Below are 27,095 nucleotides of genomic sequence, written 5' to 3'. Positions count from 1 at the left end.
ATTACAGGAGACTCACCTATCGGAACTTGAAAGTAAAAAATTAAAAACGCAGTTGGGTGGGACAATGTTATTTTGCTCCGGCAGTGGGTCGCAAAGCTGGACTGGCCATACTAGTACATAAAAATGTCCGTTTTGAGCTCTCGAAGCAAATTACTGATGATACTGATAGAATCTTAATACTTATCAGGAAGCTGAGAGGAAAGGATATAACTATTTGCGCCACATATGCGCCAAATGAGTATTCGCATCCATTTTTTCAAGGTTTGGTGGGAAGATTAATCCCTGTTCAGACAGGTCCATTAATTCTTATGGGGGATTTTAATTGTGTACATGATAACAGCCTAGATAGATCCCAACCACGCCCCCACAGCCAGACCTTAAAGGACAGGGGTATTGAATATTTATGCATAGAACTACACCTACTGGATATTTGGCGTACTATGCACCCCACTGAGCGGGACTATACCCATGTATCGAGGGCTCATGCCAATATTTCCAGGATAGATTATATTCTGGTGTCAGACACGTTGTTTCCTAAAGCTCAGCAGGCGTACATTGGGAACATAGCAGTTTCTGACCATGCTATTGTTTGGCTTGATCTACTATGGGATAAGATGGAGGTAACCAGAGTATGGAGGTTCCTGTCACAACTAGCAGATGACCACGAGTTTCAGGAATATCTCAGGAAGCAGTGGCATGAGTATGAGACCAATAACCGGGAGCATTTAGACAACCCAAGCTTATTCTGGGAGGCTAGCAAGGTGGTCCAACGGGGGGCTATAACGTCTTATCAGATAGCTCAATCTAAAGCTATGCATAAAAATATTATCCTCTTAGAACAGAGATTTGGAATTGCGAAACAAAACTTAGCGCTACAAAAGACTGATGGGAACCTGAAGGAGTACAACGATATTCTGTCCCTGTTAAATACGATGTTACACACGAGAGCACAAAAAGTGCTACATAAGGGAACGCATACATTTTTTCAATATGGAAATAAAATGGGGAGATTATTAGCAAATCTTGTATGGATGCAAAGGGGCAAAACATATACTGACAAATTAAGAAAAGAGCAGGGTCTCCCTATCACATCTAGCTCCGATGTATGTGCGAAATTCAGGGCTTTTTATGAGGCACTCTATACCGATGATAAAACAGGAGGTACTGGAGAGGAGGAGGCATTTTTCAGGGACATATCATTACCCCAGGTTACTGCTGAACAGCTGGAACGTTTAAATGTACCTATTACGTTAGAAGAACTTATGACTGTCATAAAGGGGAGTAAAAGAAACAAGGCGCCGGGCCCTGATGGACTTAGTGCTGAATATTACAAAGTCTTGCTACACCAAGCATCAGGTGCCCTGTTAAATTTTTTTCAAGACGCACAGAAGAAAAAATGCTTTCCGGCAGGTGTGACGAAAGCGTTCATCACGGTGCTAGAAAAACCAGGGAAAGATCTATCAGTTTCCTCCTCCTATAGGTCAATTTCGTTACTAAACTTCGAGGCAAAATTATTTGCTAAAATTATGGTGGATCGTCTAAGCCTAGTGTTTCCCTCGATCATTATGGCCCAATAGGCTGGATTTGTAAAGGGGAGGGCTATTAGTGCAAATATGACTAAGATACTCATAGCTATGGAAACATGCCAGAGACTAGGAAAGGAGGCTATAGTGGTGGGTTTTGATTCGGAAAAGGCCTTTGATAGGGTCTCTTGGCCATATCTTTTTTCAGTTATGGACCGATATGGCTTAAAAGGTGAAATAGTCGAATCTATCGCCATGCTATATAATGACCCGCACTCAGCGATCTGTGCAAATGGGCATGTATCTGAAGACTTTAGCCTTCACCGAGGTACGAGGCAAGGATGTCCGCTGTCCCCACTACTGTATGTCTTGTCTATAGATCCATTGCTATGAAAGATAGAGGCGGATCCGAGGATAACTGGGTTTCAGATGGATGCCAGGATTTTAAAGTATCTGCCTTTCAGATGACGTATTGGTTTTTCTAACTGATCCCTAGGAATCGTTACCATGGGTGCTTCAACATCAGCTGGCTTTCGGTACCTTTGCAGGGTTGAAGATAAACACAGACAAATCCGAAACAATGGCTTTGGGAGGGGGAGTGCAATCCAACTGGGTGGGTCAGTTTCCATTGAGGTGGGTAGAAGCAGACATACGGTATCTAGGGGTGCGTCTGCCGAAAGACGTCCGGACATTATATGGAGCAAACATAAGACCCTTACTTACAAAGATGGAACAGAAACTAGAGTTATGGACGATGTTGCCCCTGTCGTTGACAGGAAAGGTATGCTTGTTGAAGATGGTGGAATTGCCCAGATGGATATACGTATTCCAACAGTTACCACATTGGCTGACAAAGGCAGACCTTTCCCTCATCAATCGAATAATTAGAGTTTATATGTGGGGTCCACACAAAGCGAGTCTACCACTGGCAACTCTAATGAAACCCAAGGGCCAGGGAGGGATGAATTGCCCTAACTGGAGGGACTACAATTTGGCATGTATGCTTAGGCGCGTCTACGATTAGTTGAATAATACCAGTATATGTTCGCCATATCAATTCTTAAGTGACTGGTGCTCTCCTCTCAAGCCCGGTAATATCCTTCAGGTTCGAGGCTCAGACCTACCTAGAGCCGTACGAGACTGCTTGTTGTTTAGCTCCGGGAGGGCGGCCTGGAGGTTCTTGTGCCACAATAAAATGAAAATGAGAGGCATTCACACACCCTATTTAACGCTGACAGGGAACCTGCAGTTTACGGAAGATATGAATTCACCATTGTTTAGAAACTGGGAGACCTGGGGCTTGACCAACTTGTATCAATTTATAGACCCACGAACGTTAGCCATTAAGACCTTCCAAGATCTTCAGGATACAAATGGAATAGTTTCTAGGGACTTCTATGGGTATCTACAGATACGTCATTATTTCCAAAAACTGTAGCCTAAAGGGATGGATCCTTTCCAACCAGTGGGTCTGCGAGATTTCTTCTGGCAGATGGGAAAGAAAATTAACTCAAGTGCTATATATATGAAATTATTGCATTCGTTGCCATATAACAATCTTTTGGTAACTATACAACACAAATGGATTAGACAGGCGAGCCTCGAACTCTCAACTGACGAGGTTAGCCAGGTCATACATAAAGGGAGAGCTTCTCAGACAATATAGGAATGAGGGAAGTTGGGTACAAGATATTACACTGCATGTACATGTCCAGAGCACGGATGTATGCCGCTGAACTATGTGAGTCAGATTTATGTATAAAATGTAATACGGATAAGGGTACTTATTATCATTGTATATGGGAGTGTTCTAACATTATGAGCTTCTGGTCAGCGATATTGCAAGAGGTGGGAAGGATGTTGGGTAGATATATTCCAATGGACCCACGAATCTGTTTGTTTCGCCTCTTTGGCAGCATTGTGCCTTCTCTTTCTGAACATCAAGAACTGTTTCTTGGTAAAGCACTACTAGCTGGATTACAAACTATTATGGCCAATTGGATATCACAAGCCAGTCCGCATATGGTTCATTGGGGAAATTGCATGACGAGGTGCCTGCAATTTGAATATATGACCGCCGTCGCCAAATCCAAGAAAGCCTTTGTCCTGTGTGAGGCCATTTGGAAAGGGTATTGGGATACACTCCCAAGTTCCATGAGAGACGCTATTCTGCAAATTACCCGGACTGTATATCGAGGTACATCTCCATCGTGACTGACGAACAGAGACTCCATTTACTGGGTGTTCTTCATTGGGGAGAGGGGGTTAATCGGGGGATCCCAGGGGGTGATACACATGTTTGTTACTGCTATAGCCGTGTACTTTTTAGAGTTTGTTTTTCTTGTGTGTTGAACTTTATACAAAATTTAATAAAGAAACAATTTAAAAAAAAAAAAAAAGCTGGGGCTGTTGTTGGTTGCTGTCTGAATCCAATTCCCTTTTTCTCACTGCTGTTGAAGCAGAGAGCAATGATGGAGTTGCATTAACAATATCAAGGCTTATTTGTTAAGGATAGCAACTACCACACCAGCAAGTTACTCCCATGCACTCTCTTCTTTATTTCCAACCTCTAGGGATCCACAGTGTTTATCCCATGCCCCTTTGAATTCCTTCACTGTTTTTGTTTTCACCACCTCTTCCAGAAGGGCATTCCAGGCATTCACCACTCTCCCCATGAAGAAATATTTCCTGACATTGGTTCTGAGTCATCCTCCCTAGAGTTTCATTTCATGACCCCTAGTTCTAGTGATTTTTTTTTCCAAAGGCAAAGGTTTGACAATTGTGCATTATTAAAATCTTTTAGATATCTGAAGGTCTATATCGTATGTCCCCTGCACCTTCTTTCTTCCAGGGTGTACATATTCATATCCTTCAGCTTCTCCCAAGTCTTACAATGCTGACCCCTCACCATTTTGATTGCTCTTCTTTGGACCGCCTCTATCCTGAATTGAATGCAGTACTCCAGGTGAGGCCTTACTAAGAACCTGTACAAGGGTAATATCACCTCTTTTTTCTAACTGGTTATTCCTCTCTCTATGCAGCCCAGCATTCTTCTGGCTTTAGCTATCACCTTGTCACACTGCTTTGCCATCTTCAGATCAAACACTAGTACACACTCCCAAGACCGTGCGCATTAGTCTTTCACTGCTTATCACATAATAGGAGGTGCATTAGTATCTTAAGGCTTGGTGTAATATTTTCAGTGTTGCCATTTCTTAGGTAAGGTGGTTACTGTTTGAGTGCTGGAAATTGGTGCTGTTTTGGTATAGGATATTTACTATTTATGCAATTTCTGTTCAGATATAGTACTTATCTTTCCCTTATGTCATTCTTAATAATAATTCTGGGCCTTTATTTTTATTTATTTTTTTTAATTTCTACCGTGAATCATAATGAGCAGTGTGTCACATGTGAGCGTGGATTGTCAGGTGTGTCACGATGGAAAAAAGGTGAGAACCACTGGTTGGATGAATGAAGTCATGCCATTTTTCTCTCTTCTGGTTTTTTTTTCTTCTCAAAATAAGGAGATAAATTTTGCTTGTAGGTGTTTGGGGCTCAGACAAGGCTCTGTTATAAAGGGAGTTTTCTATGCAGGCAGATGTTTCTTTGTTGTGGCCTACACTGAAGTTGGAGAGGCTCTGTGGTCAGATTGCTAAGAGACTGAGGCAACTGCAGACAAATTGGCTACGCTCCTCTTTAGTGTGCTGGGATCTAGAAAAGCAGAATCTCTTTTATGCTTCCTAGAGAACTTATCTCCTTTTGAAGAGTGCCTCTCATTCCATAAGGATGACCCAATGGTCCAAGACAAAGGCTGCAGAACATTCATTTTGTAAGCTCTGTACTGCCTTGCCTTTAGGAATATCTTTGCACAATGCTCAATTTGGGACATCGTAATATCCCACACAGTGGTGACACTTGGAATGGGCATCCGAAGCTGCCATTTTGCAGCCACAAGAGTGTTTAAAGCCAGTCAGCATGAAGATTTTGTCTCCTAAATTAAGCTCAATTTTTGAAACTTTTTATATATATCTAGTTCAGAAGAAAAGAAAAAGAAAAAAAATGTAGAAGTCTGTAAAAGCAGCAAACACAAAATACGACAAAAATGATGAGGGACCTTAAAATATCCAGTTTGTAACACTTAAGTTTCAAACCTACTTCAAGATTTGCAGCAATTTTACTTTTAGGTTATTGCTTACATGTCCATGTTTTCCTTTACAACCAATTTTGACACATACCAATGATGAAATGGAGAAATTACTTACCTGATAATTTTGTTTTCCTTAGTGTAGACAGATGGATTCAGGACCAATGGATTATGTGCTTCCCTGCTAGCAGATGGAGACTGAGTCAGGTTTCAAAGCTAACATCACCCTAGATATACCTCTGCACTCAACTCAGCCATTCAATAATCTCTTCAAATACCATTGTGGACATACTATTGAAAAACTTGAATACAATTTAATAACTTGATTAAGAACTTGATTAAAAATTTGATTAAAACCGGTGACTGTAACTGTACTCAACCAAACAAACGCCGAATCCCAGCAATATTATAATGCCCAGATCTAGGGATAGGGTGGCTTTGGGATCGAGATTCATGTGCGATTCCTTGGCACTCTTCATGGGCAGCCATGGGCAGGATGCTGAGTCCATCTGTCTACACTAAGGAAAACGAAATTATCAGGTAAGTAATTTCTTCATTTCCTAGCATGTAGCCAGATGAACTCAGGACCAATGGGATGTACAAAAGCCACTCCCAAATGGGGCAGGAGACTGCCCATGGTCCGGTTAGCACCGCCCTCGCAAAGGCTGCATCTTCTCGGGCTTGGACGTACAGGCGATAGAACCTGGAGAAGGTGTGCAAGGAAGTCCACGTTGCTGCCCGGCAGATATCGATGGAAAACAATAGCTTGGCTTCCGCCCAGGATACTGCCTGGGCCCTAGTGGAATGAGCTTTAAACTGAAGAAGTAAAGGCTTCCCTGCCTCTACATAAGCTCCGGTGATCACTTACTTGATCTAGAGAGCTATGGTAGCTCACGAAGCTCCTTTGCCTTGTTTCCTTCCACCATGAACAACAAACAAGTGGTCCGTCTTGCGCACCAGTTCTGTGCGATCTAGATACCTACTGACGTTTAAATGGCATAGGAGGCGCTAGTCTTCCGAGTCCTTGCGTCTATCTAGGGACGATAAGGAAATGGACTGGTTCAGGTGAAACTCCGAGACTTACCTTTGGCAAGAAGGAAGGGATGGTGTGAAGCTGCAATGTTCCTGAAGTCAACTGGAGGAACGGCTCCTGACATGACAGTGCCTGTAGTTCAGAGATGCAACAAGCCGAACACATCGCCACCAAGAATACAGTCTTCAGTGCTAACAGGCGTAGAGACAGAGCATGCAGTGGCTGAAAGGAAGGCCCTGCTAAAACGTCCAATACTAGATTGAGGTTCCATAGGGAGACTGGCCACTTTAAGGATGGTTGGAGTGTTTAAATGCTTTTAGGAAATGGCCCAAGTCCGGATGTGTCGACAGGCAGGATCTGTTCACCTCACCTCTGAAACAGAAGAGAGCTGCCACCTGGACCTTCAAGGAATTGAGGGACACTCCTTTGTTCAGGCCGTCATGTAAGAATTCCAGAATCATGGGGATCTTGATCGACCAAGGAGAGAGCCTGCATTCCTCGCACCAGGCCTCAAATATTCTCCAGATCCGCATTACGCCAAGGATATCGAGAACTTCCGAGCGAGGAGCAAGGTGGCAATTACTGACACCGAATATCCACGCTTCGTCAGGCGAGCCCTCTCAAGGGCCAGACCGTAAGACAAAACCTAGTTGGGTCCTTGTGAAGGATCGGACTTTGCTGGAGAAGGTCCCTGTGCAAAGGGAGGTATAGGGGGTTCTCCACCAGAAGCCTCCACATATCTGCATACCACGGGCATCTGGGTCAATCCAGGGCCACCAGAAGGATTAATCCTTTGTGGCACTCGATTTTGTGAATGATCTTGCCTAGCAGAGGCTATGGAGGGAAGGTGTACAGTAAGTCCGCCTCTGGCCAGGTCTGGACCAGGGCGTCAATCCCTTGGGAGTACTGATCTCTTCTGCAACTGAAGAATTGGGGAACCTTCATATTGTGGGATGTGACCAGTACATTGATGAATGGGCGGCCCCAGCGATCTACCAGGAACTGGAAGGCTCTGGTCAACAGCGCCCATTCTCCTGGATCCACTCTCCCTACTGAGAAAGTCTGTTCTGACGTTGTCTTTTCCCGCTATGTGGGAGGCCGAGATCCCTTGTAGATTTAACTCTGCCCATTCCATAAGGGGGTCTATTTCCAGAGACATTTGGTGGCTTTTGGTTCCTCCCAGGAGGTTGATGTAGGCTACCGTTGTTGCGTTGACATCACGCAGACCGCCTGGCCCTGGAGTCTGTGGTTGAATTGTAGGCACACTAATCCGACAGCTTGGGCTTCCAGGTGGTTTATGTTCCAGTGCGCTTCTTCCTTGGTCCATCGCCCCTGGGTTGTCAATTCTTGACAATGAGCTCCCCACCCTCGGAGGCTTGCGTTCATCGTGAGGACTAGCCAGTTTAGTGAGGACAGGCTTACACCCTTGCTTAGGTGAACTTCTTGAGGCCACCACTGGAGCCGAGAACATATTTCCATTGGTAGGGTGGAGGCGAAACGAGTAGGTTTGTGACAGTGGGTTCCAACGTGACAGCAGGGAGCGTTGGAGTGGCCGCATGTGTGCCTTGGCTACAGCACTACCTCTAGGGTTGACGCCATCAGGCCGAGGACCCAGAGATAGCTCCACACTCTGGGGCGCATTGTGTTCATCAACTGGCGCACTTGGCCCATCAGCTTCCTTATCCTCAAGAGGGGAAGGAAGACTCTGTCCTGCTTGGTGCCGAACCAGACTCCCAGCTACTCTAAGGACTGGGAGGGGTTGGGGCTGCTCTTGTTCATGTTCACAACCCAGCCAAGTTCCTGAAGCAGAGACGTGACCCTGCTGGTCACCTGGAGGCTCTCTTCCAAAGACTTCACCCCAATCATCCAGTCATCTAGGTAAGGGTACACCAGGATCCCTTCTTTCCTCAGAGCCACCAACTCCACCACCATAATTTTGGAGAATGTTCTGGGGGCGGTTGCCAGGCTGAAGGGCAACTCCTGGAACTGGTATTGGCAGCTCAGTACCACAAAGCATAGGAAACGCTGGTCCTGGCAGACTGGAATATGAAAGTAGGCCTCCGAAAGGTCCAGGGAGGTTAAGAACTCTCCCAGCTGTACAGCCATTATGACTGAAGAGTTTCCATGCAGAAGTGAATTATCCGCAAATGAAGTCTGACGCTCTTGAGGTCCAGAATGGGACGAAAGGAACACTCCTTCTTGGATACAATGAAATAAATGGAATAACACCCCGTATTTTCCTGGGGTGTAGGTATCTGAGTTATAGCCCTCAAACTGAGGAGCCTTATCAACGTAGATTCCACTGCCAGTTTCTTGTGCTGGGAATGGCAAGGAGACATCATGAACATGTCCCGAGGGATGCTGCGAAATTCCTCTTCTCAAGAGTACTGTGTTCCCTATAGGGAAGGCACAATTTACATCTGTTAGGAGACAGAGAGATACTGAATGGTGTTGTCAGCTTTGAAACCTGACTGTCTCCATCTGCTAGCAGGGGAGCACATAACCCATTGGTTCTGAGTCCATCTGGCTACACGCTAGGAAATATTTAATTTATCTCACATTTCCAATCAGCAGAGCTCAAAAAGGTTTAGCCACAACCAGATGTTAAAGTTAAGTTATATTCAGATATACAGTACAGCATATTCAAATTAAAGATATTAAAATGATATTCAAAGTCTTTGGGTCGGACAAAAACAGAAATTTGAAAATTCGGCATTGCTCCCTGGCTAAATTTATCTTTGTATCTCACTACCCAGAAAAAATGTAGCCTGATAAAACGAATCAGTGATGGAGGAATTCTGGGGATGTAGTGAGTGCCAATATTCAGTGCTACCCAAATAAAGTTAGCCAGTTTGTCTAGTATATTCAGCGGCAGGCTTATCTGGAAAAGTGCTGCTGAACATCTGGGTAAAGTTATCCATGTAACTTCCCACTCATCAGCTTGCTATCTACCTATAACTGTAAAGCAAAATTGAGACTCAATTAAATGTCTCGTTTAGATCAAATTATACAAAAAAAATAATCATATCTCAGTATCAACAATCATATCTCTGATACTGAAATATTAATAATGTTCCTAGTTGTTCCCATTGGGCAGCAAGTATTCCAATCACAAAATAATTCCAGATTACAATTTTTATTTCCATTAGTACCAAAAATGTTCTAATTCTACAAAAAAAAAAAGTGCATTTACTCACCGAGCATGTACACAATCCACTGTCCCTTTGTAACTGTCTATGTAAGTCTTGCACAGGATTTCATCTCCGACAGCTCTAGCAATAAACTGGCCCACCAACTATTAAGGTAAACAAAAATTAATGAAGTTCAATGTGTCATTTCACTAACAAGTCCAACAAATAACTGTATAAAAAATAAGACCTTTTCAATGTCCCGTAAAAGAAAAAACAGCTCACAAGTATTAACTATGTGCTGAAAAGCACCATAGAATTCATTTAAAAAACTGGTGTTGGATAATGAGTCATCTTAGTTTCTTTTTAAGGCTTCCACCCACAAAGTATTTTGCCTCTTAACTGTTTCCTCAGGACTGCAAGAATTTTGTTGCACTTCAGAGCTTCCATTTCAAATGCATTTAATAATACTTCAGACAAGTTTATAAAGGAACTATAAGCAAATTCGATTCAGTTTGCCACAGTATCATGTGCTGGGGAACTGAATCATTTTGGAGCTGGGATCTTCATGAGCCAGAGCCTTGCTGAAGCTAAGTGCAATTTTGTTTATTATTTACCTGTGCTTAATGTACTAGGGCTTAACATTTGCAAAAGATTGTGCCCTGTCTGTTAGAAAGGGGCAGAATTGAAACTGAAACCTGAGAGAGAGCCATTTTGTCAGATTTCTAGGGCCAAGTATTACATCTGAACAAACAGTTCCTTAGCCAGTGTTAATTTCCCTCCCTCCCTGCCCCTCTACCCATCCATCCCTGGCTTTACTTTCATATTTACTCTTCCCTGGTCCCCTAGATAATTAGCTTCAATTACCTCATCCCCAATTACTTTTTAGTTCCTTACAGCCTAGATATAACTTATACTGTCATATTGCTTGTTAAATTGGTTTGCATACTCTGCCTATTAATCTTTACTGGATAACACACACTTAGTTCAAATACCTATAAAAAAATCATTGCTAGGGACTAACCATACCTTACCTTATCTTTAGGATTTTAATTAATCAGAGAGAATGGCTTTAATTCAATATAACAATTGTGGTGCTTATGTCCCAAGGCCTATCATTTGGAGAACCAAGGGCTGTCCCTTTTGCCTTTAACTGTCTAAAATGAAAATGGAGCTGATCCATCTAAGGGAGCAATTGTCCAGGATTCAATTAACCTCCCCTTCATTGAAACATCCCTCTGTCACCCATCTCCCACAGCGGTTATGGGATCCCAAGAAAAAATATTTTACAGTGGGCTCAGGTAGAACTAGACATGTGACAATCAAGCACCCACCTTCCCCAAGTTTACAGCAACCCCACCCCCACAGAGTTATCAGACATCAAGATTAAAAAATCCAGAATCAGTCGGATAACTGTAGGTTCTGGCAGAAAAAGACCTGTGACGGTCATGCAAAGGGAAAATAACATCAATCAGCTCAAAAAAACAGAAAAAGTTCTTAGGAAGTGCAACATAGCAAGGGAGAAAAATTGGAAATCTATGACAAAATGCTCGCAGTTTAGGCAATAAAATCCCAGACCTGCAGGCCTTAATGGTGGAGGCAGACTTGTACATTGTGGCTGTCATGGAGACATGGTTCACGGATTCTCATGACTGGGATACGACCATACCGGGCTATAACTTGTTAAGGAATGACAGAAAGGACAAAAAAGGGGGAGGAGTAGCACTTTATGTCAAAAATAATATCCAATTTCAACCACAAAATCACCTCATAAGATATTTTCTTCTGTTCAGATCTTTCAAAATATAAAATTCAATTTCCCAATTGAGTATCTTTTTGAAAAATATTTTTAAGATATTTTTTTAGAGACAAAAACATTTTTTGAAACAAAATTTTTTAGCTGGAGAGGAAAGTTTCATACTTAGTTTTATCCCCAACCGGGTGATATCTCTGATGTAGTCATGAACAAACCTCCACCAGCCGAATATTTTTCTGTGAAATTTTAACGTTTGTGTTCGTGGATTAAAAATCTGCCGTCTCAATCTATAGAATTGCAAAATACATCTTTTCAAGAAAATCAAACTGTAACTGCACAATTGTTCTTTGAATTTCTACAAACAGCTCTCACCGACTTATTTATTTAAATTCATGTCGACTTATCTGTCCAACCGTTCCAGTTCCCATTTAAATTCATGCCGACTTATCTGTCCAGCCGTTCCAGTTCCCAACGTGGCCGCATTTCAGATCCTTCACAGATCTTTCCTCAGGGGGTATAGATTTTTTCAAAAAGTCGGAATCTTCATTGTACAGAACAAACTTTCACACATAGTATTCACTCCATTACGGCAGTTCTGCTTAAATTCAAAAATCTTGTTTCACGGCGGCACAGACATCTGTTTCCGCCTAATAATATCCAAGCAACTGAACTGCAAGGAAAGTGGGGTGGAGTAGAAGCATTATGGGCCATCCTAAAAAAAGATGACAGTACATCCATTTTTACTGGAGTGGTGTACAGGCCTCCGAATCAGACGGAAGAACTAGACAGATATCTGATCAAAGACATTATAAAGGTGGGGAAAAAAGGGGGAAGTGTTGATTGTTGGTGATTTTAATCTGCCAGACGTGGACTGGAATATCCCTTCTGCAGAATCTAACAGAAGTAGAGAGATAGTGGATTCCCTGCAAGAGGCTGTGTTCAAACAAATGGTAATGGAACCCACGAGGGAGGGAGTTTTACTTGACCCGGTCTAATGACCAGGTGGGTGCCCACCTCAGCATCTAACAGTATGGTTTGATATTACAAATAGGATCCGGAGAAGTGTCACAAAGACCCAAGCTTTGAACTTCAAAAAAACAGACTTTGTCGAAATGGGGAAATATCTGGAGGCAGAACTTGAAGACTGGGAGAAAATGGGAGAGGTCGAACAACAGTGGGCCAAACTAAAAGTAGCAATTACAAAAGCAACAAATCTGTATGTTAGAAAAGTAAACAAAAGTAAGAGAAATAAGAATCCAATCTGGTTCACAAAGGAAGGTGGCTGATGTAATAAAAGAAAAAAAGCAGCTGTTAAGAAATATAAAAAAATCCCAAAAAGTGGAACACAGGGAGGATTATCTGGTGAAACTGAGGGAGAAGAAAAAAGTAATCATGAAAGCAAAAAGTCAGGCAGAGGAAAGGATTGCCAAGGAGATAAAGCGAGGTGACAAAACATTTTTCAGATATATCAGAGAAAGGAGAAAGGTACATAGTGGTATAGTGAAATTGAAAGGGGAGAAGGATGATGAATTAGCGGAAATATTAAACAAATACTTCTGTTCAGTGTTTACAAAAGAAGACCATGGAGAAGGACCGTCACTTGTTATCAAGACTGAGAAGGGGGTGGAGTAGACGAAACTCCATTTACGGAAGAGAATGTATGGGAAGAGCTAAGAAAACTGAAAGTGGACAAAGCCATGGGCCTGATGAGGTTCACCCCAGAATACCGAGGGAACTCAGAGATGTACTGGCGGGTCCACTGTGTTACCTGTTCAATAGATCTTTGGAAAAGGGTGTAGTGACTGGAGAAGAGAGGTGGTGGTCCCGCTTCACAAGAGTGGGAGTAGAGAAGAGGCTGGAAATTACAGGCCGGTTAGTATCACCTCGGTGGTGGGAAAATTAATGGAGACTCTGCTGAAAGAAAGGATAGTGAACTATCTACAATCCAGTGGGTTGCTCGATCAGAAGCAGCATGGATTCACCAGAGGAAGGTCCTGTCAGACAAATCTAATTGATTTCTTTGATGGGGTGACTAGAGAACTGGATCAGGGAAGAGTGCTCGATGTAATTTACTTGGATTTTAGTAAAGCTTTTGATACGGTCCCACACAGAAGACTCATCAACAAAATGAGAAGCTTGGGAGTCAGCTCCAAGGTGTTGGCGTGGATTACAAACTGGTTGACGGATAGAAGACAACGGGTGATGGTAAATGGAACCTACTCTGAAGAGAGAATGGGGTTAAGTGGAGCGCCACAGGGATCGGTGTTGGGACCGGTTCTGTTCAACATCTTCGTGAGCGACATTGCGGAAGGGTTAGAAAGTAAAGTTTGTCTATTTGCAGATGATACTAAGATCTACAACAGAGTGGACACGCCGGAAGGAGTACAAAGAATGAGACGGGATTTAAGGAAGCTGGAAGAGTGGTTGAACATATGGCAGCTGCGATTCAATGCCAAGAAATGCAGAGTCATGCATCTGGGGCGTGGTAATCCAAAAGAACTATATGCATTGGGGGGCGAAGGGCTGATGTGCACAGAGCAGGAGAGTGACCTTGGGGTGATAGTGTCTAACAACCTGAAGTAGACGAAGCAGTGTGACACCACTATAGCCAAAGCCACAAGAATGCTGGGCTGTATAGAGAGAGGAATATCTATTAAGAAAAGGGAAGTGATAATCCCCTTATACAGGTCCTTGGTGAGGCCTCACCTGGAGTACTGTGTCCAGTTCTGGAGACCGTATCTCAAAGGAGACAGAGACAGGATGGAGGCGGTTCAGAGAAGGGCAACTAAAATGGTGGGTGGTCTCCATCGAATGACTTATGAGGAGAGCTGAAGTACCTGAATATGTATACCATGGAGGAGAGGAGGAGCAGGAGTGATATGATACAGACCTTCAGATACTTGAAAGGTTTTAATGATCCATGGTCGTCAACAAACCTTTTCCATTGGAAACAATTTAGTAGAACTAGGGGTCACGATTTGAAACTCCAGGGAGGAAGATTTAGAACCAATGTCAGGAAATATTTCTTCACTGAAAGGGTGGTGGATGCCTGGAATGCCCTTCCGGAGGAAGTGGCGAAGACTAAAACTGTGAAGGATTTCAAAGGGGCATGGGATAAACACTGTGGATCCCTAAAAGGCTAGAGGATGGGAATAAATAAAAAAAAGCTAAATGTAAGAGAAGCATGGGGGTAACCTGCACGGAGCAGCAGTTACTACTTTGGGAAGCTTGCTGGGCAGACTAGATGGAACGTTTTGGTCTTTTTCTGCCGTCATTACTATGTTACTATGTAAAGATAATGAACAAACCTTTGGTGCTCTTGGAGTATCCAAAACTAACTCAGGCAGTTCTTGAAGCAGCTTGTCAAATGACATTTCTACATCACTTGTGCTAAGTACTGTCCCACACAGAGCAGAGAGAAGCTTAGATGTCATTTCTCTGTGGCTAGCCTTCCCCTCCAATGCCAACGATACCGCCAGCACTGGTAAACCACATTTCATTTCTCCAAGATTTAAATCTTTCAACATTTCCTAGAAGAAGGAAAAAAAAAAAAAGACATAGGTCTGTTAAACATCTCATTGCAAAGTATATTTAAAAATATAATTTTATTTCTGTAATAATGTACTGACTTGAATAAAGAATATAACATATACAGTATAATTGTTATCATTATGTATTGTACATGTGCTGGATATGTACATAGTATTATTGTGTAACCTCTGACCTTATTGTATAAAATTGTTACCTCAAAAATATAAATTAAAAAAAAAAAAGATGTACAACAAAGGCAAAATTAATAGTGCTTGCATATTTTTAGTGCATTTATGAAATAAAAAGTGCTTATCTTTTCACTTTTGTCTGTCAGTAATCTATAACACAGACATCAGAAATGACATCACAAGGAGGGCTAGTGGGAGGGCAGGCAAAAATGAAAACAAATGTGCAGGAAGAGGACGTGTGCAGAAGAAAAAACTGCAGGGCTAGTGGAGAGGCCTGGTCCCATTAGCCAAACAGGACCTGGGGCTGGAGAAAATGAGCCATGGAGGTGGCAGGGAATCCGGGTGTCACACCCAAAGATCAAACAACCACCCTGCAGCTAAAAATAATGACTATAGGGAATCTAAGACCTGCAAGCCAAAGATTGGATAAGTTGGCAATCAAAGCATGTAGCCATTCTAGTGTTGCAACTGTCTACCACTGCCTCTCCTTCACCCCACTATTCTGCTGTCCAGCTGCAGCACCAGAAGCGGAAAAAGGGAGAAAGGGAAGGAGGGGGTGAGGGAAGGTTGGGGTGAGGAGAGAAAGAGAGGGAGAGAGGGAAAGCAGATGGGGAAAAAAAGAGGGAATGAGGGAAAGCAGGGTATACTCGAGCCATATACTCACACACAGGCCCATACAGTAACGCGGGAGAGCCAGCACTCCGAGCCAAGCGCCTGCTCTCCCAACGCGCGCCCAGGCACCTCTCCTGGGCGCGCGATTCAGTATTTAAATAAGGGACTGGGCTAATAATGAGGCGCTACGGACACTAGCGCATCCCTTTCGCCTCCTTATTGGAGGAAGCGGCAGCTGTCAGCGGGTTTGACAACCGACACTTAATTTTACCAGCGTCGGTTGTCGAACCCGCTGACAGCCACGGGTTCGGAACACAGACACCAGCAAAATTGAGCGTCCGTTTTCCAACTCATGGGCAGATTTTATTTATTTATTTAATAAGATTTTTAATTTTTTTATTTTTGGGGCCTTCGACTTAATATCACTATGATATTAAGTCGGAGGGTGTACAGAAAAGCAGTTTTTTCTGCTTTTCTGTACACTTGCCCGGTGCTGTCTGAAATTAACTCCTGCCTTTTGGGCAGGAGTTAATTTCTGAAAGTAAAATGTTCGGCTTGGCTGCACATTTTGCTTTCTGTATTGCGGGTGAATAACTAATAGACTCATCAACATGCATTTGCACGTGATGAGCACTATTAGTTTCGGGGGGGTTGGCTGCATGTTTTCCACGCGCTATTACCCCTTACTGTATAAGAGGTAATAATAGCACGTCAAAAATGTGCATCCTAACGGGGGCTAACGGTGCGCTCAGCCGAGCGCACCGTTCTGTATTGGCCTGACAGTCACTTGTTTTTTCACTCCACCTTCACATACACACCCCTAACACCTTATCCAACCAAGAGTAACCTCAAGACACACATATAAGTATTGGCATATTGGGTCACACTGACAGTCCATCAAGTCCAAATATCCTGTTTCCAACAGTGCCAATCCAGGTCATAAGTACCTGGCAGGATCCCAAACAGTAAACAGATCCCATACTGCTAACATCCAAGGATAAGTAGTGGTTTTCCCCAAGTTTATCTGGTAAATAATGTTTTATGGACTTTTCCTCTAAGAACTTGTTCAAACCTTTCTTAAATGCAGCAAGGTTACCTGCCTTTACCACATCATCCAGCAGTGAATTCCAGAGCTTAATTGTGTGTTGATGAAAAAAAAAAATTAGAACATAAGAAAATGCCATAATGGGTCAGATCAAGGGTCGATCAAGCCCAGCATCCTGTTTCCAACAGTGGCCAATCCAGGCTACAAGTACCTGGCAAGTACCTAAAAACTAACAGGTCGATCCAGTAAGGCCGCGGTAGAAACAGTGCGGTAGTGTCAGGTAGTATCAGGCGCACCCTTCCTCCCCGCACGCACAGTTCTCTTCACTAACTCCCCGATACTCTCCTCTAATCGCATGCAAATGCATGCCGCGGCTTTAAAGCGGTAGGGAAGGGTTATGCCCGCGTAACCCATTTTACTGTATAGGCGCTTAATACAGCGCCTATACATTAACCTGGGTGCGCTGGTACCTGTCATTTCAAATGACATTTGAAATGACAGGCACCAGGAAGTGTAAAAATCAAAATTTTTAAATACCTGTCGGAGGGCCGCGTGGGTCCAGGCGGCCGGCGGGATCCGGGGGGCCGGTGGTCGAGTGTTAAATCTAGGCCGCGGGCGGGTGGGCGCCTGTTCCGGGCGGCGGGGGGGGGGGGGGGGCGGGTGGACGCGCGTTAGTTTCAGACGGCCGCGTGGGTACAGGCGGCCGGCGGCGGCGGGAGCCGGGTGGTCGCGTGTTAAATCTAGGCCGCGGGCGGGTGGGCGCCTGTTCCAGGCAGCGGTGGCGGGGGGACACGCGTTAGTTCGAGACGGCCGGCGGGTGGTCGCGTGTTAAATCTAGGCCGGGTCCGCACAGGCGCGCATTCATTCATCCAGGCGGAGGAGCCGGTGGGGGCTGCCTCCGGCAGCCCCCACCGGCAGTGAATGAATGCGCGCCTGTGCGGACCCGGCCTAGATTTAACACGCGACCACCCGCCGCCCGCCGGCCGTCTCGAACTAACGCGTGTCCCCCCGCCGCCGCTGCCTGGAACAGGCGCCCACCCGCCCGCGGCCTAGATTTAACACGCGACCACCCGGCTCCCGCCGCCGCCGGCCGCCTGGAACCACGCGGCCCTCCGACAGGTATTTAAAAATTTTTATTTTTTCTTCTGACAGGTTTTATGTGTCCCACATCATTACATTTTCTCGATCATCTCTGTATCGCTTTTTTTTTAAATTGTGTTTTATTGTTTTTGAGTATCTTAAGCGGTGTCGATGGATTTGTTACTAGACTCACAGTCCTAACTCCTACTAGGGGGAGGCGGTAAACTAACACGTTACGGCCGCGGCAAAACAGTGCGTTACTAATGAGAGAACCTGAGTGCCCGTTACGGTATCGGAGGGGAATAGCTAATTCCTTCATTATACAGCTAATTCGTTCATTTACATGCCGGGTGCGGGAAGGGTTACGCGTCTGTTTTAAGAAGCGCTACGGACGCGCAAAACTGGAGACTGTATCGCTGGTTTGCCTTACGCGTCCGAATTGTGCGCAGCGAGCTCGTTACAGACGAGAAATCTTCAACTGAACTTTACTGGATCGACCTGTAAGTATATCCCAAGCTACTGTTGCTAGTAATAGCAGTGGCTATTTTCTAAGTCATCTTAATAGCAGGTAATGGACTTCTCCAAGGACTTAACCAAACCTTTTTTAAACCCATCTACACCAACTGTACTAACCACATTCCCTGGCAACAAATTCCAGAGTTTAATTCTCCGATTAGTTTTAAATGTGCTACATGCTAACTTCATGGAGTGCCCCCTAGTCCTTCTATTATCCAAAAGAGTAAATAACTAATTCACATTTATCCATTCTAGACCTCTCATGATTTTAAACCCCTCTATCATATCCCCCCTCAGCCGTCTCTTCTCCAAGCTGAACAGCCCTAACCTTTTTAGTCTTTCCTCATAAGGGACCTGTTCCATCCCCTTTATTTATTTATTTTATTTATTTGTTTTATATACCGTCAATCTGAAACAATCTTAACGGTGTACACAATTATATAAAAACCTATATAATATTACAATAAACCAAATTTTGAAAGTTAATCAATATAAAACATAATTATTTGCTATATAATAAGATTAAATTCAAATAAAACACAAAAATTAAAATATGATAAAATTATAGATTTAAACTTAAATAAAATAAAACCAATAAATTAAAATAAAAACATAATTAAAAAAGAAAAACATAAAAACACACATAAGCCAGATATTATAGCTTTATCAGTTTGGTCGCCCTTCTCTGTACCTTCTCCATCGCAACTATATCTTTTTTGAGATGCAGCGACCAGAAATGTACACAGAATTCAAGATGCGGTTTCACCATGGAGCGATACAGAGGCATTATGACATTTTCCATTTTATTCACCAGTCCCTTCCTAATAATTCCTAACTTTGTTTGCTTTTTTGACTGCTGCAGCATACTGAACAGATGATTTCAATGTGTTATCCACTTTGATGCCTAGATCTCTTTCTTGGGTGGTAGCTCCTAATATGGAACCTGACATTGTGTAACTATAGAATGGGTTACTTTTCCCTATATGCATCACCTTGCACTTATCCACATTAAATTTTGTCTGCCATTTCGATGCCCAATTTTCCAGTCTCACAAGGTCTTCCTGCAATTTATCACAATCTGCTTGTGATTTAACTACTCTGAATAATTTTGTTTCATCTGCAAATCTGATTACCTCATTTGTCATATTCCTTTCCAAATCATTTATAAATATATTGAAAAGCACGGGTCCCAGCACAGATCCCTGAGGCACTCCACTGCCCACTCCCCTCCACTGAGAAAATTGTCCATTTAATCCTACTCTGTTGCCTGTCTTTTAACCAGTTTGTAAACCATGAAAGGACATCACCACCCATCCCATGACTTTTTACTTTTTCTAGAAGTCTCTCATGAGGAACTTTGTCAAATGTCTTTTGAAAATCCAAATACACTACATCTACCGGTTCACCTTTATCTACATGTTTATTAACTCCTTCAAAAAAGTGAAGCAGATTTGTGAGACAAGACTTGCCTTGGGTAGAGCCATGCTGACTTTGTTCTTCTAAACCATGTCTTTCTATATGTTCTGTGATTTTGATCATTTAGAACACTTTCCACTATTTTTCCTGGCACTGAAGTCAGGCTAACTGGTCTGTAGTTTCCTGGATCGCCCCTGGAGCTCTTTTTAAATATTGGAGTTACATTAGCCACCCTCCAGTGTTCAGGTACAATGGATGATTTTAATGGTAGGTTACAAATTCTCCAATTTGTTTTAAATGTACTACTTCCTAAATTCATGGAGTATCCCCAAGACCTTGTATTTTTCAACCGATTCGCGTTTACCCTTTCTACTCCACTCATGATTTTAGACTTATCATATCCCTGTTCAACAACCTCTTCTCCAAGCTGAACAGCTTTAACTACTTTATTCTTTTCTCATAGGACAGCAATTCCACCCCCTTTATTATTTTGGTCGCCCTTCTTTGAACCTTTTCCAGTTTAGTTATATCTTTTTTTGAGTTGTAGCGACCAGAACTATACATAGTACTCTAGGTACAGACTTACCATGGAGCAATAGAGAGGTATTATGACATCCTCTGTTTTATTCTCCATTCCTTTTCTAGTAATTCCTAACATTTTGTTTGCTTTTCTCACTGCTGCTGCACACCGAGCCAATAATTTCAATAAGTATTTTCTACAATGATACCTACGTCTTTTTCCTTGTAACTCACAATATGGAACCCAACATCGCGTAACTACTGTTCTGTCTTCATAGTGTATTTATATTTTTATTATACTGCCGCCATCATCTTGTGACATTGCTTAGCTTAGATCTTTTGCAGGGTGTAAGTCCTTTAACCTGGTTATTGTTACTTGCCATTTGAATGTTTTGAACTTCCTAATTCGATCTGTTCCTGTTCTGCCCCACAGCAGCCTAGGACAGTTTATTGCCTGGAGGGATTTTCAGTTGGGGGAAAAGGCTCCTGCATGTTAAGAGTTCATTCTGTATCCTACATGCTCCAGAGAAAGCACAGTTTTTCACTACTCATTCATCCACAGCTTGTCAGCTGCAGTTTGACTTTCAGATTAACTGGGCTTCTAGAGAAAGCTTATTACAGCTATATCAGGCTCTTCCATTTGTGTAGCTATCCTTGGTGTATTCTCATTCACAGTGAGTGTTGCATTATTTATCATTTTAATAAATGTTTTGGTAATCAAGAACTGAGTTCATTGGGTATCTGAAGCTGAGAAAAAAGATTAGCTGTCTGTTTAACAACACAAGCAAAGGCAGATGTGTTTTCTAAGAATAGCACAATTTCAGTTTGGATTACTTTTCCCTATACTTACTTTACACCTGTCACATTAAATTTAATCTGCAATTTGGATGCACAGGCTCCATGTTTCATAAAGTCCTCTTCCAATTTTTCACAATGTGCTTGTGATTTTAAAACTCAGAATAATTTTGTGACATCTGCAAAAGCAAGTTTTCTTACCGTGGGCGGGTCATGTGATGTGGTGAGCTTGGGAAGACTGATTTCTCAGAGCTCCAGGTACTACTCTCTCCAATCATCTGCAATCTGACTCCCAAAGCAGCCAAATATGGTAAACAATTATCTGGGTGAAGAGTATTTATGTCGATTTACCATTTTATTCACAAGTTGCCCGGTATTATGCCCATTAAAGTGGCTAAAAAAGTTAAAGATAAAGCTGGTGTAGGAGAAGGGAAAATGGCTGCCACAACAGCGAATCCTCCTGGGCCTAGTATCTCCAGTGAAATAATTACAGATTTAACCGAAGCAGTGATGGCTGTCTTAAAAGATAATTAGACCAATAAAACAAGAGGGTAGGCGATCTAAAAAAGTCGTGAGGGCAACAAAATGGATTAGATGCCAAGAAATGTCCGTTTAGAATCTTTATATGGAGACTCATTCATCCAATATAAAGCCCGACTCAGGCCGAGTTTCGCCCCCAAAATGGGGCTGCCTCAGGGGCTACAATACACAAATAGCAAATATAACTTAACAATACAGGACATACATAAATGAAATGTAAAATCGTAAGTACATATAAATGGTAACAAAGTGGAACATATAAACTGAAACATTCACAATGGAAAAATGTAGCTTGACAACCAGAACCAAATAATATAAATGTGTGAAAAAATGTATGATTTTACCTGTGTGAAATATCTCTTGTATATGTATGATAGTTCTCTCATACCATCAAGTTTGTCAGAAAGTCTGTGGAATGTGCAAAAAAAATGTGATTGACCTTAAAGACAAAATAATCTAATCTAATAAAAACTGGAAATATAACTTCAACAAATAATGATACACTCCAAAATAATTGTAGAAAAATGGCAAAAAATCACCTAAATATAACAGGAATTAAAAAGACACAAAACCACCTAAAAACAACAGTGCTTAACTCAGAGTCAGACACACAAGGAAGCTGCAGCACAGGAACACATACTAAGCAAATTATCCATTCATTAAACCCAACATAAGTGCCAATTAGGAATTTACTTATATGTGTATGAGGCTTCCACGATGATACTGGTGAAATGAAACATGACTTTAAAAATAAATGTAAATCCGATAAAAAATTAAATAATGTCTTAAGCTTGCAACATGAAACTCAACTTTGACTTGTGTGAGAATTAAAAAAGCATGAATCGCGCCGAAGTCTATTAAATATATGTATACTCCATCAAAAATTTGAATGCGGCTACAAGCCTCTGATACCTGTAAAACTGAGGCATTAGGGCTTGCTTTAGATTGCATTGCAGCAGCATAAGGATCTCCTACTAGACCCAAACATGAATGTGACTGAAGGTAAAGAACTTTAAAACTCAGCAAATCGCACAAAAATCAGCTTATGAAAAATCAAACAGCATGAAACACGACTGAGATTTATCTAAAAATTTACAAAAAACACACGGATCGCACCAAGGATATTAAATGTATGAATCAATCTCATCTAAAATTTTATTTTATTCGCGGCTGCAAGTCTCTAATATATGTGAAACTGAAGCAGTAAGACTTACTTTGGGTTGCATTACCGCAGCATACGGATCTCCCTCTAAACACTAACATGAATGTAACTGAAGTTGAAGGACTTTAAAACGCTGCAGATCGCGCCAAGATTGCTGTCAATCAATGCTGTGAGCGTGGTCAAAAAAAATATCCGTATTTGACAGCTCAAGCTAAAGGCTCCACAATTAAAAATAAGATGAGATGTAACAGATAGAAAAACTAGGATAATGTAATTGCCAAAATGTAACAAATGTATTTATCAATCTCATCCAAAATTTTGTTTTATTCGCGGCTCTAATATCTGTAAAATTGAAACAGTAAGTCTTACTTATAGTCGCATTCGTGCAGCATACGGGTCTTTTAAACATATGTATCAATCTCTAGCTAAACTATCATCAAAAATTGACCACGGCTACAAGCCTCTGATACCTGTAAAACTGAGGCATTAGGGCTTGCTTTAGATTGCATTGCAGCAGCATAAGGGTCTCCTACTAGACCCAAAAATAAATGTAGCTGAAGGTGAAGAACTTTAAAACTCAGCAAAAATCAGCATGAAACATGACTGAGACTTGTGTGAAAATTGACAAAAAACATGGATCGCCCCAAAGGATATTAAATAAATGAATCAATCTCATCTAAAATTTTATTTTATTCACGGTTGCAAGTATCAAAACTTGAAGCAATAAGACTTAATTTGGGTTGCATTCCAGCAGCATATGGGTCTCCCTCTAAAAGCGAACATGAATGTTACTGGAGGTGAAGGACTTTAAAACGCTGTGGATCGCGCCAAAATTGCTGTCAATCATTGCTGGGGCGTGGTCAAAAAAATACCTGTATTTGACAGCTCAAGCTGTGGGCTCCACAGTTAAAATAGGATGAGGAGTGATAAATGTAAAAACTAGGATAATATAATTGCCAAAATGTAACAATTATATGTATCAATCCATCTAAAATTTTATTTTATTCGCGGCTACAAGTCTCTAAAATCTGTAAAGTTGAAACAGTGAGGCTTACTTTAGGTTGCATTCCAGCAGCATACGGGTCTCCTTCTAAACGCAACTTGAAAGTAACTGAAGGTGAAGGACTTTAAAACGCTGTTGATCGTGCCAAAATTGCTGTCAATCAATGATGTGGGCATGGTCAAAAAATAGCCGTATTTGAAAATTCAAACTACGGGTAGTAAAGCAAAATTGCTTACCTTGTAATAGGTGTTATCCCAGGACAGCAGGATGTAGTCCTCACATATGGGTGACGTCACCGACGGAGCCCAGCGCGGGAAATCTTTCTGTCAAAGTTTCTAGAAACTTTTGACCAACCGTGTGAGGCCACTGAGCATGCCCAGCATGCTATGATATTCTCTACCACATGTGTCTCTCTTCAGTCTAGTATGTAGCAAAAGAGTTTAGTAAATTAAATCATAAAAAGGATATGAGCCCAACTCCGCGGGGTGGCGGGTGGGTTCTGTGAGGACTACATTCTGCTGTCCTGGGATAACACCTATTACAAGGTAAGCAATTTTGCTTTATTCCAGGACAAGCAGGATGCTAGTCCTCACATATGGGTGAATAGCAAGCTAGAGGCTGAGTCCTTTTGTCGTGAAGTATTGTTGTTGAAAAGGGATCAGCCGGAGATCACAGAAGATTGGATGTGGAAGGAGTTGGGATTAAGCTGGAAACAAATTCTGTAAGACAGATTGTCCATAGGCCGAATCTTGTCGTCCTTGCTTGTCTAGGCAGTAATGAGCTGCAAAAGTGTGAAGAGAACTCCATGTTGCTGCTTTACATATGTCAAGGATTGGCACTGAACGGTCGTGTGCTACTGAGGTTGACATTGCTCGTACTGAATGCGCCTTTACTCGCCCCTGGAGAGGGAGGCCTGCTTTTTCATAACAAAATTGTATGCAATCTGCTAGCCAATTTGATAAAGTATGTTTACCCACTGCTTTACCTGGTTTGTTTGGGTCGTAGGATACAAACAGCTGTGTGGATTGTTTGTGTATTGCAGTGCGGACTATATAAAAGGCTAGTGCACGCTTACAATCCAAGGTATGCAAGGCTGTTTCTCCTGGATGGGAATGAGGCCTTGGAAAAAATATGGGTAAATTAATGGATTGGTTCAAGTGGAATTCTGTAACTATCTTAGGAAGGAATTTTGGATGAGTACGGAGAACCACTTTGTCATGTAGGAACTTCGTATAAGGTGCGTACGTGACAAGTGCTTGTAACTCACTAACCCTTCTAGCTGATGTAATGGCTATAAGGAAGATAGTTTTCCAGGTGAGGAATTTAAGATCACAAGAATCTATGGATTCGAAAGGAGAACACATGAGTCTTGTTAGTACCAAATTCAGATCCCATTCTGTGACAGGTGGTCGAATTGGTGGCTTAAGATGAGTTAAACCTCTCAAAAATCTGCTTATGAGAGGTTGTGTGGAGATAGGTGCATCTGCCAGCTTGTTATGGTATGCAGAGATTGCACTTAAATGTACTCTTACAGATGAAGTCTGGAGACCAGATTCTGAAGGATGGTATAAGTAGTCTAGTAGCGAAGTTGTGGGGCAGGTGAAAGGATTTATGTTCTTTTCGGAGCACCACAAAGTGAACCTCTTCCATTTGGAAGCACAGTTCTTTCTTGTGGAAGGTTTACGTGAAGCTATAAGTACTTGAGATATATTGGATGAAAGATTGAGTGGTTGCAAGATCAAGCTTTCAACATCCATGCTGTCAGGGATAGGGATTGAAGGTTGGGATGTCGCAACCGACCCTGATCCTGAGTTATGAGAGTGGAAGCTACTCCCAGTCTAATTGGATCCCTGACTGAGAGGTCTAGCAGTTTGGGGAACCATACTTGTCGAGGCCAGTATGGGGCTATGAGTATCATGGACCCTTTTGTCCTGTTGTAACTTCACTAGAGTTTTGGTTATGAGTGGTATCAGAGGATACGCATATAGTAGGCCTGAGCTCCAAGGGTGAGCGAAGGCGTCCTTGGCTGGCTGATTGTTCTGTTTGTGAAGAGAACAGAATTTGTCCACTTTGTGATTCAGATGTGACGCAAAGAGGTCTATTGTTGGTTGTTCCCAACGCTGAAATATCCTAGTCGCTACTGCAGGATCCAGGGACCATTCGTGTGGTTGGAATTGACGACTGAGTCGATCCGCTACTACATTGTGAATGCCTGCGAGATAAGTGGCTCGTAGGAACATTGAGTGGTTCAGGGCCCAGCCCCAAATATGTGCAGCTTCTTGACAAAGGAGATACGAGCCCGTACCTCCTTGTTTGTTGACGTACCACATGGCTACTGTGTTGTCTGTTTGGATTAGAACAGTCTTGTGTGAAAGGCAGTCCTTGAACGCATGCAGTGCATAACGTATAGCTCAAAGTTCCAGAAAATTGATTTGATATGTTGCTTCGAGTTTTGTCCAAGTCCCTTGAGTGTGGAGATTGTCTATATGAGCTCCCCATCCCAAGGTGGATGCATCTGTAGTTAAAGTTATCTGTGGGACTGGTTGTTGAAAGGGCAGGCCTTTGCACAGGTTGTCTTTGTTCGTCCACCAAAGTAGAGATGATCTTAGTTGGTGGGTCACTTGAATTGGATAATGTAGTGGTCGAATGTCTTGAATCCATTGTGATCGTAAAGTCCATTGGGCAACTCGCATGGCAAGCCTTGCCATTGGTGTGACGTGAACTGTGGAGGCCATATGACCTAGCAGTATCAGAAACTGATAGAAACATAGAAACATAGAAATGACGGCAGAAGAAGACCAAACGGCCCATCCAGTCTGCCCAGCAAGCTTCACACATTTTTTTTCTCTCATACTTATCATTTTCTCTTAACTCTTGGTTCTATTTCCCTTCCACCCCCACCATTAATGTAGAGAGCAGTGATGGAGCTGCATCCAAGTGAAATACCTAGCTTGATTAGTTAGGGGTAGTAGGGGTAGTAACTGCTGCAATAAGCAAGCTACACCCATGTTTATTCCCTTTACCCAGACTATGTCATACAGCCCCTATTGGTTGTTTTTCTTCTCTCCTGCCGTTGAAGCGGAGAGCCATGCTGGTTATGCATT

General features: G+C 42.4%; 1 protein-coding gene across 3 annotated transcripts in view; it reads right to left on the bottom strand.

The window, feature by feature from the left end:
• Positions 1-27,095, bottom strand: part of PDCD4 (programmed cell death 4) — a 241,828-nt gene that overhangs the window by 119,098 nt on the left and 95,635 nt on the right. For all 3 annotated transcript variants that reach the window (XM_029610358.1, XM_029610361.1, XM_029610359.1), the window contains exons 6-7: positions 14,893-15,114; positions 9,898-9,995 (exon numbers count right to left, since the gene is read on the bottom strand). In XM_029610358.1, coding sequence (XP_029466218.1) covers positions 9,898-9,995; positions 14,893-15,114 — 320 coding nt within the window. The remainder of the gene's footprint in view (positions 1-9,897; positions 9,996-14,892; positions 15,115-27,095) is intronic.

This window comes from Rhinatrema bivittatum, chromosome 7 (assembly GCF_901001135.1).
Source record: "Rhinatrema bivittatum chromosome 7, aRhiBiv1.1, whole genome shotgun sequence".
Lineage (NCBI taxonomy): Eukaryota > Metazoa > Chordata > Amphibia > Gymnophiona > Rhinatrematidae > Rhinatrema > Rhinatrema bivittatum.
Note: the sequence above shows the minus strand (reverse complement) of the source record. Positions and strands in the feature narration are given on the sequence as shown.